This window comes from Ostrinia furnacalis, unplaced genomic scaffold, assembly GCF_004193835.3.
Source record: "Ostrinia furnacalis isolate ACB-3 unplaced genomic scaffold, ASM419383v2 OfSCF1914, whole genome shotgun sequence".
Taxonomy (NCBI): domain Eukaryota; kingdom Metazoa; phylum Arthropoda; class Insecta; order Lepidoptera; family Crambidae; genus Ostrinia; species Ostrinia furnacalis.
In genome coordinates, this window is record NW_021132153.1 from 89,554 (window position 1) to 105,404 (window position 15,851).

Below are 15,851 nucleotides of genomic sequence, written 5' to 3' on the forward strand. Positions count from 1 at the left end.
GTCAGAGCCTGACGTATGGGAACGGCACGGTCAAATGTGAGCGAGACTTCAAATATGATTCAGGTTTGTATTACTAAGTTAAGCGTTAATCCTAGTTTTTATATCTGGAATTATATCAGTTAAGCTATAGTTCGTGTCATCCACTCGGCCGCGCCCCATGTTTGGTCCCGGTCGCGCGGGGTGCGGGGAGCGTGGTCCGAGCAAGCCGTAAGGCATTACTGTAGTGTGCGTGTGCACTCATGGAGCATTAGCGTGGACCGATGATAACACTCAAACATTAGCGGAAGAATTGTGGGGCGCGTCTTACGATCATAAATAAAACAAAATTTTGGCATCAAATGATTTATTAATCTACTAGCAACATTGTGCTTTTTTTGACAGCCTCGCTTGTTTCTGAGGGTAGTAGAGGGAGTTTTGACTTGATGAAGAAGCGCAGAGTGTCTCGTAAGGCAGCAGGAAAGTACGCCAGTTCGATTACTGACCCCAGACAAGTGAAGCAAGGTGGGATGAGCCATCTGATCTTGTAGTTTTTGTTTTCCGACTGTGGAAAGAGACGTTTCATGTGAGTCAAAAAGTTCTGCTGAATAAACAGGTTTTAAAGTGGAGAGCTCTGAATGTGAGATGAGGCCAAAAAGTTTTGCTGAATAAACAGGTTTTAAAGTGGAGAGCTCTGAAAACTTAGCGTAAACCTACAAGATGGACTGACGACCTCAGGAAATAAGCTGAAGATGCGTGCTCTGTGGAACTATGTTTTCAAGGCTTTCTAGGATAGTTTTGGCGAACAAGCGGTCACCCATCATACCTTGACCAGAATTACTCCTTATTGTTACTGAAGACCTCTTTAGGAACTATGTTCTCCTGGTACTTTTGATCCTAAATGAGGAAGAATTTAAGGCTTTTTAGGACAGTTTTGGCGGTCACCCATCCAATATTGACCCCAGATGGAGTTGCAAAGTTACTTTGCAAGGTTATGAGCTATTAACGGGCGGTCACCCATCCTACTTTGACCAGCTCCAGACCCTTATTACTTACTGAAGAACTGTAGGGACCTATGTTGTCCTGGTACTTTTGATCAAGATGTGGACGAATTTAAGGCTTTCTAGGACAGTTTTGGCGGTCACCCATCCAATTTTGACCACAGGTTGACTATGACATGGAGTCGCAAGCTGTCAATGAAGGTTTTAAGCTACTAACGGGCGGTCACCCATCCTACTTTGACCAGCTCCAGACCCTTATTACTTACTGAAGAACTCTGTAGGAACCTATGTTGTCCTGGTACTTTTGATCTACACGTGGAAGGCTTTCTAGGACAGTTTTGGCGGTCACCCATCCTACCTTGATCAGCCCCAATCCTCTTAGCATGGTGTCAGCCAAAACCCAGGCCGCCGCGTGTCTCTGGCCTGCCCTCTTGACTAGAAGAGGGTACATTTTCCTCGCGACCTCTGCTGCTGAAGCGTTCTGGTCTGATAACCCTGAGACGCAGAAGGTGGCTTCGACGTACGCTTGTATGAGATCTGAGGTGTCTTTTATTGACTGCAACAAAGAAAATTTAGGTTATATAGGGAACTATCGGAAAACACAGCGTAGGATGTTGTTCACCCACAAGGTGGACCGATGACCTCATAAAGGTAGCAGGAAGGCGCTGGATGCAGGCCGCTACCAACCGGGCGATGTGGAAATCATTGGGGGAGGCCTATGTTCATGTGGCTGAAATGATGATGATGATGATGACAGGTAAATAATGACTTTAAAGGGTACTGGCTACATACGAGTATATAGCCACCCAACATTGAATCTTATTAATTTATCATAAGGTCTAAAATCAAAGAAAAATTTAACATTCCTGCCATTGAAGGCTGTTTTCTATAATGTCGTTCACAGATATGTGTCAAGATGTGTACACACATGTTTGTCCTTGTACTTGTATGAGTTTACGTGGTGCACTCGCTAGCAAGTACGTCAAAAGAATGTATGAAGATTTTAGTTCTTGAAAGTAGCCGCTAGGGGCGCTATACATTTTGTCATACATTTCATGACATTTTTTTTACGCAGTCGCTAGCAAGCACACCTAACTTAAACTCATGGTAAGAACACTGATGTTTGAAAAAGTTTTCCTCTTTGCAAATACGTTGCGCAAATATATTTGAACAGTTTTGCAAGACTAATTTCTTACCTGTAGATGTGTGTCTATGACGTCAGCAGCATTTGCGCCTAACCGGTTCAGGTTCTCTATCGTCGGCTCTCTGAGGAATTTGCCCACGTCCGTTTCGATTTCTTCCACTCCTGATAAAAGAAAAGTTGATAGTTTTATTAAAACTAATATTCATAGGGTATTTAAGAACAGCAGTCAATGAGGGTTTTCGCGAATGAAAAATCCATCAGATGGTAATACCAGGCCTGTTCATCTACGCGAGTTTACATCGAAAACAAAACACGCACGATGGCCCACCTACAGGATACTATTCGACAAGGCCCCACATACGAGCGAACATTGACTCGCGCACGCGTATTCTTGTGTATGATGGAAGAAAATAAAGAAAATGGTGTACTGAATATTGTGCAGTATTTAACTGCCTAAATAATATTAAAACACAGAATGTACTTTTTAAGTTGCCTCAAGACACTGAGAGGTAAATAAGTAGTTAATATTATTCATGATAATTCATGCTAAATCATGTATTTCCTCCGCCATTTTCCGCAGTTTGTCACATCATTTTACCGAAGTCAGCCCTATAGCTTCGGCGCAGTGCCGATCACTGACGTTTGTCAACAAAATGGTGCTCGACTCTTGAGACAGGCTAAATTACACCATATTGTTAATGACATTGAGCATACATTTTTTTAAATAACTTCGCGAAGTAAAACTTCTGTACGTAGTACTTATTATTATTCTGTGGTTTTATTAAAACTGATATTCATAGGGTATTTGAGAACAGCAGTCAATTGATTGACGAACTTTTAATAGGCGTCAAAACACAATTCTTCCATAGATTTTTATATCTAGTTGATGGCGTTTTTGTCAACTAATCATACATTTCAAAACAAGTATAATATCACTGGATATTAGCACTAGCGCCACACAAATATACGGTTGAATATTAAATATCAATGATAGGGTAAACCACTCAATTATTGGCACTTTAAGCAGCTACTTCACAAAACCGGTAAAATTTGCATGTAAAAATATGTTTTATCAAAGAAAGAAACATTTATATTGGTCTTTTAATCTTTGGAGAATATTATAAAGTACTTATCATTAATAAATTAAATCATTTAATCAATATGGTGTACCTTTTAAAAAATTACCTCAAAATACCAGTTACTGGCATAGCCAAACCTTTTATTGGCAGTGATAATTACCTATTATTGGCACTGTTCTCGCAAGACTGAAAAATAGCTGCTAGGTCTTATGTAGAGGTTTTAAAGAGTATTCTACATCATCTATTATCTATTTAAAGATAATTCATGATAGAAATAAACAAAATAAAATCCTTTTTTAAAAGAAAAGTAACATTTATTTGTATAGGAACATACCATATCAGTTCAAACGCTTTTAAACTTTCCATAAACACTTTTATCAAATCTTCTTTTCTCTTCGGAAATCCTTTTTTGCTACTGATTTTTATTTTATCCAGTCAACAAAAAGCTGTTCTTCCTCGTCAGTTAAAATTGTGAACGGACCGGGTTTAGAGCGATGATCAGGATGTTTCAATGTGAATTATTGTATAGTAGACCGTGGTACCACTTTTAAAGCCTTTCAGAGCCTTTCAAAGGCTTATTCCACTAATCCCGGGGATTAGTGAACTTTTTATTCATTGATCCCCGCTAACGCCAATGGAACTTTTTAGTTCATTAATCCCCATTACTTTATTTAATTTTTCTTTATTCAGAAAACTACGTTAAAAAATAAAATACTAACGTAAGAATCATGCACCTTCAATTTATTATTGAATAAGAACTCACTTATTGAATTTTTTTATAATCAAATTAAATTAAATTGAAGCCTGATTACAAAGCTATTAATTTACACCATTTTTATCTTGTTACATCTTGGCCCAAATTTGTATGTAATCGTTTCCATCTTCTTTTAAATGATGAATGGGGAATAACGATTCAATATCCATAGTGCTTTTGGTTAATCAGGTAATTTTTTTTAAGTATTGTAATCAGTCTTAAATTTAATTTGATTTGATAATAAAAATAATAAGTGAGTTCTTATCCAATAATAAATAGAAGGTACCTGATTCTTACATTAGTATTTTATTTTTAACGTACTGGGGATTAATTAACTTTTTAGTTCATTAATCCCCATTATAAACTCCATTGGCGTTAACGGGGATTAATGAACAAAAAGTTCACTAATCCCCGTTGACGGGGATTGTCAACGGGGATTAGTGGAATAAGACTTTGAAAGGCTTTGAAAGTGGCTGAAAAGAGAATATTTTTTATTGGCACCTTTTTAACCAATGTTTGACACCCGTGCCAATAAATGGATTTTATGTAATTGGCAGTGGGCCAACATTTGGATTGGTGTATCCAAAACGTTAGGAAATATTTTAAATGTAATTTAAACTCAATTTTGAGACAAACAAGGTATAATTTTTAATAAACTCAAATTATTTTAAATACCCTTTTATTGGCATGTGTGCCAATAAAATGGATAAACAGATTTTACGCATACCAAATGTTGGCACACCATAAATAATTAAAAGTTGGCGGTTAAATTATAAAATAATGTTTTAAAAAGGCAGTTAATATATTCAATAATAAGACAAAATGATTGTGTATAAGAACAACAAAATAGATTTGCATTTTTTTAAAAGATTATGATAGCTCTTACCTTAGTAAAAAACGAATATTTCGATTGTTTTTTCCGCACAGGTCCCGGTTTGTCAAACAAATGGTTGAAGCGCCGCGATGTTTGAAAAAATAAAAAACGTGTGTAGCCAGTTGAGTAATAAATGATATTACTCTACAATTTCTACTAAAAAATATAAGGTTTGGCTACAAACAATCTTAATTTTCTTAAAAAACTGGAGCATGCCAATAAATTGGTAGAGTGCCAATGATTGGGTGGTTTACCCTAATTATTATGCTGTCTGTATACTAATTTTGGATGAGAGTCGCGATTATCGTCATTATGAAATCTTTACAAATAGGCTAGATGACAAAATTAAAATTATTTGTCCGTCAGACAGATATTAGACTCGTGTTTTTTATTTTCCTTACTAATTAAATTATTATTTTGCTACATCGAGTTGAAATGACGCGTTACGTCACGCCTATAGATGACCCACGCTGAACTGTCCCGCCAAACTCAATGACAGGGGGGCGCTACCATCGTTCAACTTTATAGTTTCCAACATGGCAAAAATCGGAACCAGCGATCCGGTATTGACGGTGGCGCCCTACTGTCAATGTCATGCATAGGACAGTTCAGCCCCCCTAGACAAAACGCACTTTTTGATCGAATCGAAAATCGAATCCGTCAAAACTCCATACAAAAAGGGGCTTTTCGACCACTTATCGACTGGTTTGCGATTATAATTTGCACTTTGTCTATACCCACAGTATTTTGGAACTATTATGTAGATTTTTGTACTTAGAAGTTATTTGGAACAGTGACGTGTTTCATTATTTTTTTTAGCAGTTCCATTTGCGTTTGGCGGAAAATAGCATTGGAAGTGCTATTTTCCGCCAAACTCACCCAATGTCTTATTTGCTTTTTTTTAATTTTACCTCTTTTGTCTTTTGTGATGTCCATGGCAATAAATGTTTCTTTCTTTCTTTCTTTCAATGGCTCAGATATGATCTAGACCTGTAGTACAAACCTGAGGAGTCCAAACTGATGTCCTTCACGATGTCCGCGGATTCGTTGATTTCAGTTTCGTCTCCGCTATCGTTGTCCGACTCGTCGTCCTCTTCAGACCCATCCTCGTCGGAATCCGTTACATCTGTCAACAAATTCAAATTCAATTTCTTTACTATTATTATAAAAGCGAAAGATGACTGACTCAATCACTCACACGAAATCTCAGAAACTACAAGTGCTAGGAGTCTCAAATTTTCATGGTTCCTTTTATTTTACAAAACTCCACCCCTAAGGGGGTAAAACGGGGTCCACGCGTACGAAGTCGCGAATAATAAAACCATTAAGTTTTACCCTTACGCTCTGTTTCCATTAGCTCGAATTCGACACCAATTCAATTGAAATACTTTTTGTCACGCAAGGCTTGAGCCATTATACTGTGATTGTACGCTTCGCCCGCGTGGAATTTTGTCTGTCACAGAAAAACTTTATCGCGCACGTCCTTGTTTCAAAAACTATCCTATGTCCTTTCCCGGGACTCAAACTATATCTATGCCAAATTTCATCAAAATCGGTTCAGTGGTTTAGGCGTGAAAGCGAGACAGACAGACAGAGTTACTTTCGCATTTATAATATTAAGTATAGAGGTATAGATAATCGATTACTGATAAATCGATTATTAGACAACACTAGGATCAACTCACATTCGTCGTCGCTGCCTCCTTCCCCGTCGCTCAGTTCGACTCGTGCGCCTAGCTTGTCCCGAATCGACTTTTTGTTGGACGCTCCGCCTAAACTGTTTCCTGAAACAAATAAAATTTAATTTTATTTTATTCACATTTCCAGTTTTTTTTAAAGAGCTCTAAGCAAAACCAGGCCTGTTCATCACCGCGAGTTTACATCGAAAACAAAACACGCACGATGGCCCACCTACAGGATACTATTCGACAAGGCCTCACATACGAGCGAACATTGACTCACGCACGCGTATTCTTGTGTATGATGGAAGAAAATAAAGAAAATGGTGTACTAAATACTGTGCAGTATTTAACTGCCTAAATAATAATAAAAACACAGAATGTACTTTTTTAAGTTGCCTGAAGACACTGAGAGGTAAATAAGTAGTTAATATTATTCATGATAATTCATGCTAAATCACGTATTTCCTCCGCCATTTTCCGCAGTTTGGCACCTCACGTCACATCATTTTACCGAAGTCAGCCCTATAGCTTCGGCGCAGTGCCGATACTAAATACTGTGCAGTATTTAACTGCCTAAATAATAATAAAAACACAGAATGTACTTTTTTAAGTTGCCTGAAGACACTGAGAGGTAAATAAGTAGTTAATATTATTCATGATAATTCATGCTAAATCACGTATTTCCTCCGCCATTTTCCGCAGTTTGGCACCTCACGTCACATCATTTTACCGAAGTCAGCCCTATAGCTTCGGCGCAGTGCCGAACACTGACGTTTGTCAACAAAATGGTGCTTGACTCTTGAGACAGGCTAAATTACACCATATTGTTAATGACATTGAGCATACATACATAAAAAAAAAAACATTACATAGATTTTTATTATATTATATCTTTTTATAACCAAAGAATAGTAATTATGGTATATTTTGGTATTTATTATTGAAGTCTTCTTAATGTAAACGCAAGTTGTGTTCGCCAGTAAGTGGCTTTACATTTAGTAAGATACTGTAGAATAAGTTTAAAATTATCTAATATGTATTAGTGTATAAGCTGTTGGTGAACCTTTTTTATAAAAATAAAATAAAAAAATACATTTTTTTAAACACCTTCGCGAAGTAAAACTTCTGTACGTAGTACTTATTATTATTCTGTGGTAAAACTATGTTCTTGTTCCAAACCCATACATATTTAGCGTCATCTATAAAATGTTTGTAAAGCGCCATCTATGATTCTTCTCACCTTTACCGAACTAATTCACATAAAGAACCATAGATGGCGCTGCACATTACGTCCGTGCTGCTTGCACGACCATTCCATTTTCACTTTTTTATGAACCATTGTCTGTTTAACAACTACTGCGTGACAATACAAACCTTTATAGATGAACTACACTGAAATGTCCCACCGACGACATTGACAGCAGGGCGCCACCATCTTCGTGCAACTATATGGTTTCCACCCGTGGCAAAAGTCGGAACTAGCGATCCGCTATTGACGGTGGCCCCCCTGTCAGTGTCAAATAAAGGACAGTTCAGTGTAGTTCATCTATATAGATGACCCACACTGAACTGTCCCACCAAACTCAATGACAGGGGGGCGCTACCATCGTTCAACTAAATGGTTTCCAACATGGCAAAAATCGGAACCAGCGATCCGGTATTGACGGTGGCGCCCCACTGCCAATGTCATGGATAGGACAGTTCAGTATTTTGGAACTATACCAAAAAACGTCTCCTAAAAGACAATGCCGGAAATTGGAGTCTTTTTTTTTCGCGCGGCCATCGACCAAACCATGTTTTTTGGATACAAAATAGTGTAATAAACCAAACTTACTATGACATGTATACCTCTAAACTCAGTCTGAACTGAGTTACAAGCGTTAGAAGTTTGATGATTTACATACTAGATTTGCTTTTTGCGCGCAAGTTTTGTAAGAAATTACAACAAAATATTGACGTTGTATGTGTAAACAAACAATACCATCCATTAAAGGCTCCAGACATCAGTGTGGATCAGAATAAGCGCAATAAAAAATAGCGCAATATTTTGTTGTAATTTCTTACAAAACTTGCGCGCAAAAAGCAAATCTAGTATGTAAATCATCAAACTTCTAACGCTTGTAACTCAGTTCAGACTAGTCTGAACTGAGTTACAAGCGTTAGAAGTTTGATGATTTACATACTAGATTTGCTTTTTGCGCGCAAGTTTTGTAAGAAATTACAACAAAATATTGACGTTGTATGTGTAAACAAACAATACCATCCATTAAAGGCTCCAGACATCAGTGTGGATCAGAATAAGCGCAATAAAAAATAGCGCAATATTTTGTTGTAATTTCTTACAAAACTTGCGCGCAAAAAGCAAATCTAGTATGTAAATCATCAAACTTCTAACGCTTGTAACTCAGTTCAGACTTTAGAGGTATACATGTCATAGTAAGTTTGGTTTATTTCACTACTTTGTTATCAAAAAACAAAGTTTGGTCGATGGCCGCGCGAAAAAAAGAGACGCCACCTTCCATACAAAATCTGGCATTGCCATTTCTCTTCAACAGCTCTAAAACTAAGTCTATTCACAGACCACCGACTTTTTGTCGGCCAATAGTTGCGTCGGGCTGTTAATAAGTATGGACATGTATGGAAGTGAGCACATTACACCGATTTGGCCGAGATGCCGATTTTTCATACAAATTAGAATCGAGCCGAACAACAACTATGCTCCAATTTCTAGAAATTGTATGGAAATGAAGCGCTCTAATTTGAAGGTGCCTGGTGAAGGATAATGATGATCACTTACCAGCTAGCGTCAGTTTATTTAACCCGCCCACAGCCACCGAATCAACCAAGCCCATGCACGCGTCCCTCCCAATTTCATTGTGGCTCAGATCCAAGGTTTCTAACACGTGTGTGTTGTCTTTGAAGGCTTTCGCTAGCGCGTTGGCACCCTTGCTTTTGAGTAGGCAGTCGCCGAAGTTGATGGACTTGAGGTTTTTTAGGCTGTAACAATATACAATAGGTTATTCATATCCGTTTTCACCATCAATCCCAAATTTTTAAGTGATCCCTATGAAAACAAAATTCCTGTTATAGCCTGACCAGGAACATAAAAACCCTCGCCATGTTGCGGAAAACTAATGGTACTAATTTCTTTTAATGGCAACAGTAACTGAAAACTTCATTCATATGTCACCTTGCATGTCAGTCTATTGCTGTCAAAGTGTAAACAAACTTTATTTTAAATGTGCGCAATTGATTTTGTGAATTAAATTGCTAAAATCTTTTTATAGTCGTGAAATAAAAGTGGTTCACAATGTGTTCAAGTATTTGTCGAAGAGAAATAATAAGGGTTCGGACAATATTTTCATTGAATAATTTTTCCGACAAGGGTGTCAAATTGACTGACATGTTTATCGTATAGTACAGTCCACTATGAAAATTAGCTGTGGTTTGTTTCAACTACCTATTTTAAAGTTTTTTGTCACTTTCTAAGTGTTGAATTTTATGGAATTGGGAAAGAAGTACCGAGTTTGTAGCGGTCATGAGCAGACATTGCAGTTGAATATTCAAGTTCTGAATTTGATTATTGATGAATAATAAAATAAATCCTACTAGCTCGATTGATGTTTTCATTTAATTTATTTAAACCAGGTTACCTATAATAATATTTTTTTGTTAATTCATGAAAATATCAAATTAGCCCGTAATCCTGAATCCTGATACATAAAGTTAGCCTATTAATTTAACACAGGTACAACTGTACTCAGTGTTGCACTATCAAATGCAATTGAAGCGCCTCTATGCCAGGGTTTTTATGTTCCTGGTCAGGCTATACCATAGGGATCACTTATAAATTAACGATTCATTTTTTTTTACCCACAACGCGAAAGCTCTTGGCATGTATCTCATCTGATGGTAAATGATGATCAGGCCGAAGGTGGAAGCGAGCTTCACCCGGAATCCTCAAACACGGAGGAACTGGCTATCTTACCTCTAACTGCCGGAACACAACAATGCTGTTAACATTGTTGTTATGGCGACAGACTTAGGTAAGATGGTGGTAGCTAGCCAGGCGGACTTAGAACAAGCCCTACCACCAACCAAACCGAACAGAAAAATCTGCCCCCACTGGGAATCGAACCCGGGACCTCTGCGTCTGAAGCAGGTGATCTTACCACTAGACCACAGAGGCGGTTAAAATTATGTGACATTTGCCAGGACCCTCCCTTAACGCCTCGCGTAATTAATGGAGGCCAGGTCCAAAATTGCCTAACTCACCTGGGCAAAGCTTGTGCGAAAGCCGCAGCGACTTTCAGCCATATTGTGTTATCATTAAGGTTCAAAGTGCTTAGTCTCTGGTTCTTTTTCAAGCTCTTATACACCTTATACCAATGACAATCCCAACTAATATTATAAATGCGAAAGTAACTCTGTCTGTCTGTTACGCTTTCCCGCTTAAACCTCGCAACCGATTTTGATAAAATTTGGCATAGAGATAGTTTGAGTCCCGGGAAAGAACATAGGATAGTTTTTATCCCGGTTTTTGAAACAGGGACGCGCGCGATAAAGTTTTTCTGTGACAGACAAAATTCGACGCGGGCGAAGCCGCGGGCGGAAAGCTAGTAAGTTATAAAATTACTTAACTTGCCTGGGCAATGGCAGCAACGCCTTTAGACCCTATTGCTAAGCTATTACACACTCTATACCAATGACCATAAGCTACACAATCGCCTAAATTATACAAACTTACCTAGGTAACGCTTGCGCGATTGCCACAGCGCCTTTAGGCCCTATTGTGTTGTCGTTAAGGTTCAAAGTGCTGAGTCGTGGGTTTTGCTTGAAGGCGTCGGACAGAGCTGTGATTCCAACGTGGTATATTCCGTTTTGTGGCATCGCTACTTCCTCTAGGGTGCCCATGTTCTGGAAAAATAAAAAACAGTATTACATTTAATAGAATCAAATCAAAAACATTTATTTACTTATAGTCTGGTCTGTGAGCACGTAGAATTTTGTCCAATGACCCCAAGCTACCCATCCTTATCGCTCGCGCGTAATTATGTTGCTGTCGCGCTCGCACACTCACTGCGGGCGCCCGTCGCACAGTCGCGACAGCAATATAATTACGCGCGAGCGATAAGGATGGGTAGCTTGGGGTCATTGGACAAAATGCTATGTGCTCACAGGCAGATCAGACTATAGAAAAAAAAAAGATTTTTAATACAAAACAAATGTGTTACCTTAAAAACAGCAGCCAGCGCCTTAGCCCCATCATTTTCGAGTCTGTTCCGTCCCGCAACGAATACTTTAAGCCGGCGAGGATTGGTTGACAGCGCTTTGGCCAGGAGCTTGCCCCCGGTTATGCCGAGACCGTTGTTGTTTAGACGGAGTTCCTGTGAGAATGTTACAACAGAAATGTTATTGTAATGAAACAAATGTGTGACTAAACTTTAGGGTAAGCTAAAGTCTGGTCGCCGAGCTCGTAGAATTTCGTCCTATGACTTCAAGCTACCCATCCTTATCGCTCGCGCGTAATTATATTACTGTCACGCTCGCACACTCACTGCGGGCGCCCGTCGCACAGTCGCGACAGCAACATAATTACGCGCGAACGATAAGGATGGGTAGCTTGGGGTCATTAGACAAAATTCTACGTGCTCGGCGACTGGACTTTAACTAAAGATTCAACCAAGCAACTCGTGTAAGCTGCGTGCGCGATGGCGATCAGACGACGATATCGTGATATGATATAAAAATCATACAAGGTGTATGAATTTGTAGCAATGAGTTCACATCAACCAGTCTTGTCTTTTGCCATGTGTGATTCTGTCAGAGAATAGTCACTCTTACTCCTTTTAGCACGTTACGACCGACCGAAGCGTGTGAGTACCTATAATTTATAGGTAAATAGATAGTCAGTGTTCTTGGCGCGAATAGTACATTTTAAAATAAGTTTATTTATTTTATTGGTCTGCGAACAATTGTACAATAATACTTGTATTATATTACTAAATTCTAACTTAATTTCTAATTGTACAATATATGAAATGGGCAAACACAGCATGCATAATGAAAGTAATAGTAGGTATGTTACTGTAGACATTGATCTACTTATCTAATAAGTGTGCTTGACGCCTAAATTTATTAATCGACATGCCAAATAAGTCTAGTTCAGTGCTGTACTCATTATACAATTTACAGAGTCTAGATATTGGGGAGTAGGATCCAGATACCGTTTTTCTATAATTAGTTAAGATAAGTTCAGTTTATTTAACTCTCGCGGGCTACCAAAATCGTCTTCGCAGTCGAATCACTGTCCTATCATAATACCCCTTAACACTATCCTCTGTCGCTTACCTGAAGTTGGCTGCAGACCTCGCTCTCCAGCAACTTAGCGAGTCCCTCCACTCCAATAGGCCCGAACGCGTTGTCGCTGAGGTCTAGCGACTGCAAGCGAGCGCCGGCCGTTATCATGCCGTCGCCTAGCGCTTTCTGTGGAGGGATGTCTTTATTAGTTTTGAAAAAGATTGGGCACATCAAAAATAATTTTATAGGCTGGCCCTGGAAAATCAAGCCCTGCAAGTGGAACTGGATTGGCCACACTCTCCGAAGGGACCCCGATCACATCCCGAAGCAGGCTCTGGATTGGAACCCCCAAGGAAAACGCAAACGTGGTCGTCCCAAGCAAACTTGGCGGCGCACTGTGGCAGACGAGGCGAAGAAGATCGGCAAGACTTGGAGCGAGGTCAAACGCGAAGCTCAAGACCGAATGCGATGGAGGACTGTTGTGGACGGCCTCTGCCCCATCTAGGGGACATAGGACCATAAGTCAAGTCCTGCAAAATTTAGATTGTTGATGTTTGCGAGCGAAATTTCTGAACAATGGAGACAACATCTTGATTATCGCGCCGCTGTTTTCGAGGGCCGGTCTTATATCATGCACATATATCTATCCCTCAGAATGATCTGGTGCCCCCCAGGATGGTGGGCTACCAATTCAAAAATGTATACCTATAGAACTCTCTTCTGAGGTATGATACTAATTGCCTGATAAATAATCCTAGATTAGCCAATGGATTTTACGCAAAAACTCTTGCCGCTTCCGCGCCACTGCCTGCAAAGTTCGAGGCAGCGGCCTAAGAGAAGCAGGGCATCAATGAAAAATGCTACGAAAACGAGAAAAGATATTCAAACTATTTGATGAAATAATAAATCTTTAGATTGGAAATAAACTTGGTTTTATTTTATCAAACAAATAAAACAATAGAAACGCGCACACCGTGACCATAGACCGGAGAGAGTAGAGATGTGCATAGACAACACAAAACGAGTTGCGTTCACACTTCATCACTATTTTCACATACAACAGTGACAAATAGTTCGTGACACCCAAAGTAACCAATATTTATGCAACACGTCTTTTGACAATTGAATTAAGGTTGTGTTGTCAACTTTTTGGCCACATTGGGTGTCACAAACTCTTTGAAGCTCTGTACACATCTAAAGCCCGGTCTGTGAGCACGTAGAATAATGTCCAATGACCCCAAGCTACCCATCCATATCGCTCGCGCGTAATTATATTGCTGTCGCGACTGTGGAAAGAGTGTGCGAGCGCGACAGCAACATAATTACGCGTGAGCGATAAGGATGGGTAGCTTGGGGTCATTGGACAAAATTCTATGTGCTCGCAGACCAGACTAGTATAAAACTCACCAGCGCCGGAGGTATCTCCGTCTTCATCCTCCCAGTGAACATATCGGAGAACTTAGCAACTTTCAGCTCGGGATGGTGCTCCAACGCTTTGGCAATGGCCTGCGCTGCCGTCACGCCCAGCGTGTTGCCGGTTAGGGTCAGATACTGGAGGTCCGGGCATTTGTTGATCGCTTCTACGATTGGTTGCGCTGGGGATTGAGAAAAGATTAATAAGTAAGTAATCCTACTAATATTATAAATGCGAAAGTTTGGATGTTTGTTAGTCTTTCACACAAAAAGTACTGAACGGATTTTGATGAAATTTTACAGTATTATTGTTTATAACCCAGAATAACATACATATAGGCTATAATTTATGACGATATGTGACAAACTAAATTTCATGCGGGTGAAGCCGCAGGCAAAAGCTAGTAAATCATAAAGATTAGTAATTATAACTAAATGTCTTCGCGCCATCATTAAAAAAGAACTAGACAAATATTTATTTTTAAAGTAATTATTGTATTAAATATTTTTAGGAGATAACATTGAGTATATTATTTACAAAAAAATAAATAAAACAAAAGTAAACCTAAATATTTATTCAAAAATAATTGTACTAGTAGTAAAAAAGCTAGTAAGATAATATATTCCATACTTTATAATCTTCTTAATCATCCACTTTGTAATAGTATTCGCTTAAAGACCTTTAACCTAATGATAGATAATAAATAAAGATTTTTTTCATTTTCATTGAAATATATTTTGTGGTAAATCTCAGAAAATACTGAAGAGACCTTAATATAGGCTTTACATATGACTCCAATGTAGGTTTGTGTAATGTAATTACACCCGAAGAAAGCCGGGACAGGTCGTTTTAATACAATAATAGCGTCGTGATGAAAAAAGGCGCACATTTAAATATGGATAGGTTATGTTTACAAAACACTCGAAAAACCCCATTATTGTTAGCGCTTTTGATAAATCGACCTTAATAATTCATTATAAAGGCCGAGAGACACAATTTAATGTAAGCATAGAGCTGTAGGCGCGAGAAACTTACCATCTTGTTCAGAGTCCAGTTTCAAAGATTTCCCCGAAAAATCAACACCACTGGTCGTCCTATTAGGATCGTTTAAAGCTTTCGTAATGGAATTAAAGTCGAAAGTAGCCATAATTATAAGTTATTAATTACTATTGATTAAATAAATATGTACACAAACAAAATTACATGGAAACAAACGCTCGATCAACGGATCTTTTTTATATTTTTTTGACAACTGACATGACGTTTTTGAAGTTTTTTTTAAATCCGTTCGTAAACTTGGATCAATGGTGCTTTAGGCGTGAGCTAGCTCACCTTAGCTCGAAGATCATTTTTATGATCATTCGTGATCATTACTCATATTTTCCCGAAAATGGCTCATCATTATCAACGGTTTATCGAAATGCAAATCCATTTGGTAAATATTTCAACGCACGCATAAAGGTTTATTAAGCTTTTAAGATAAATTCAGTCTACCGTAAATTCAGTTAACCTCATGTTAACCTTTAAAGAAGAAAGATGAAATACCAAATCGAAACAAAATTTATATTAAAAAAAAATTAAAAGCATGCAATTGAATTTTGTGTCAGGCAACACAGATTTTACGTTT

At 38.6% G+C, this 15,851-nt stretch overlaps 1 protein-coding gene across 1 annotated transcript; it reads right to left on the reverse strand.

Annotated features, from left to right (window-relative positions):
* Positions 1–326: 326 nt before the first annotated feature.
* LOC114354081 (Ran GTPase activating protein) lies at positions 327–15,476 on the reverse strand. The gene is made up of 11 exons (XM_028306333.1): positions 15,260–15,476; positions 14,218–14,405; positions 12,862–12,996; positions 11,745–11,897; positions 11,258–11,427; positions 9,308–9,507; positions 6,514–6,612; positions 5,832–5,954; positions 2,174–2,283; positions 1,336–1,533; positions 327–541 (listed from the first exon to the last, which is right to left on the reverse strand). The coding sequence occupies exons 1-11, from the start codon at positions 15,369–15,371 to the stop codon at positions 347–349; spliced, it is 1,683 nt and encodes a 560-aa protein (XP_028162134.1). The 5' UTR covers positions 15,372–15,476; the 3' UTR covers positions 327–346.
* Positions 15,477–15,851: the final 375 nt, after the last annotated feature.

Bases quoted from the DNA above. Each gene is read 5' to 3' on its own strand.
- LOC114354081 (XM_028306333.1), bottom strand. From the start codon at position 15,371: ATGGCTACTTTCGACTTTAATTCCATTACGAAAGCTTTAAACGATCCT. The intron at 9,508-11,257 runs GTAAGTTTGTAT...ATATTGTTACAG, and splicing joins ATCGCGCAAGCGTTACCTAG to CCTAAAAAACCTCAAGTCCA. The intron at 2,284-5,831 runs GTTTGTACTACA...TTCTTTTATCAG, and splicing joins CATCAGTTTGGACTCCTCAG to GAGTGGAAGAAATCGAAACG.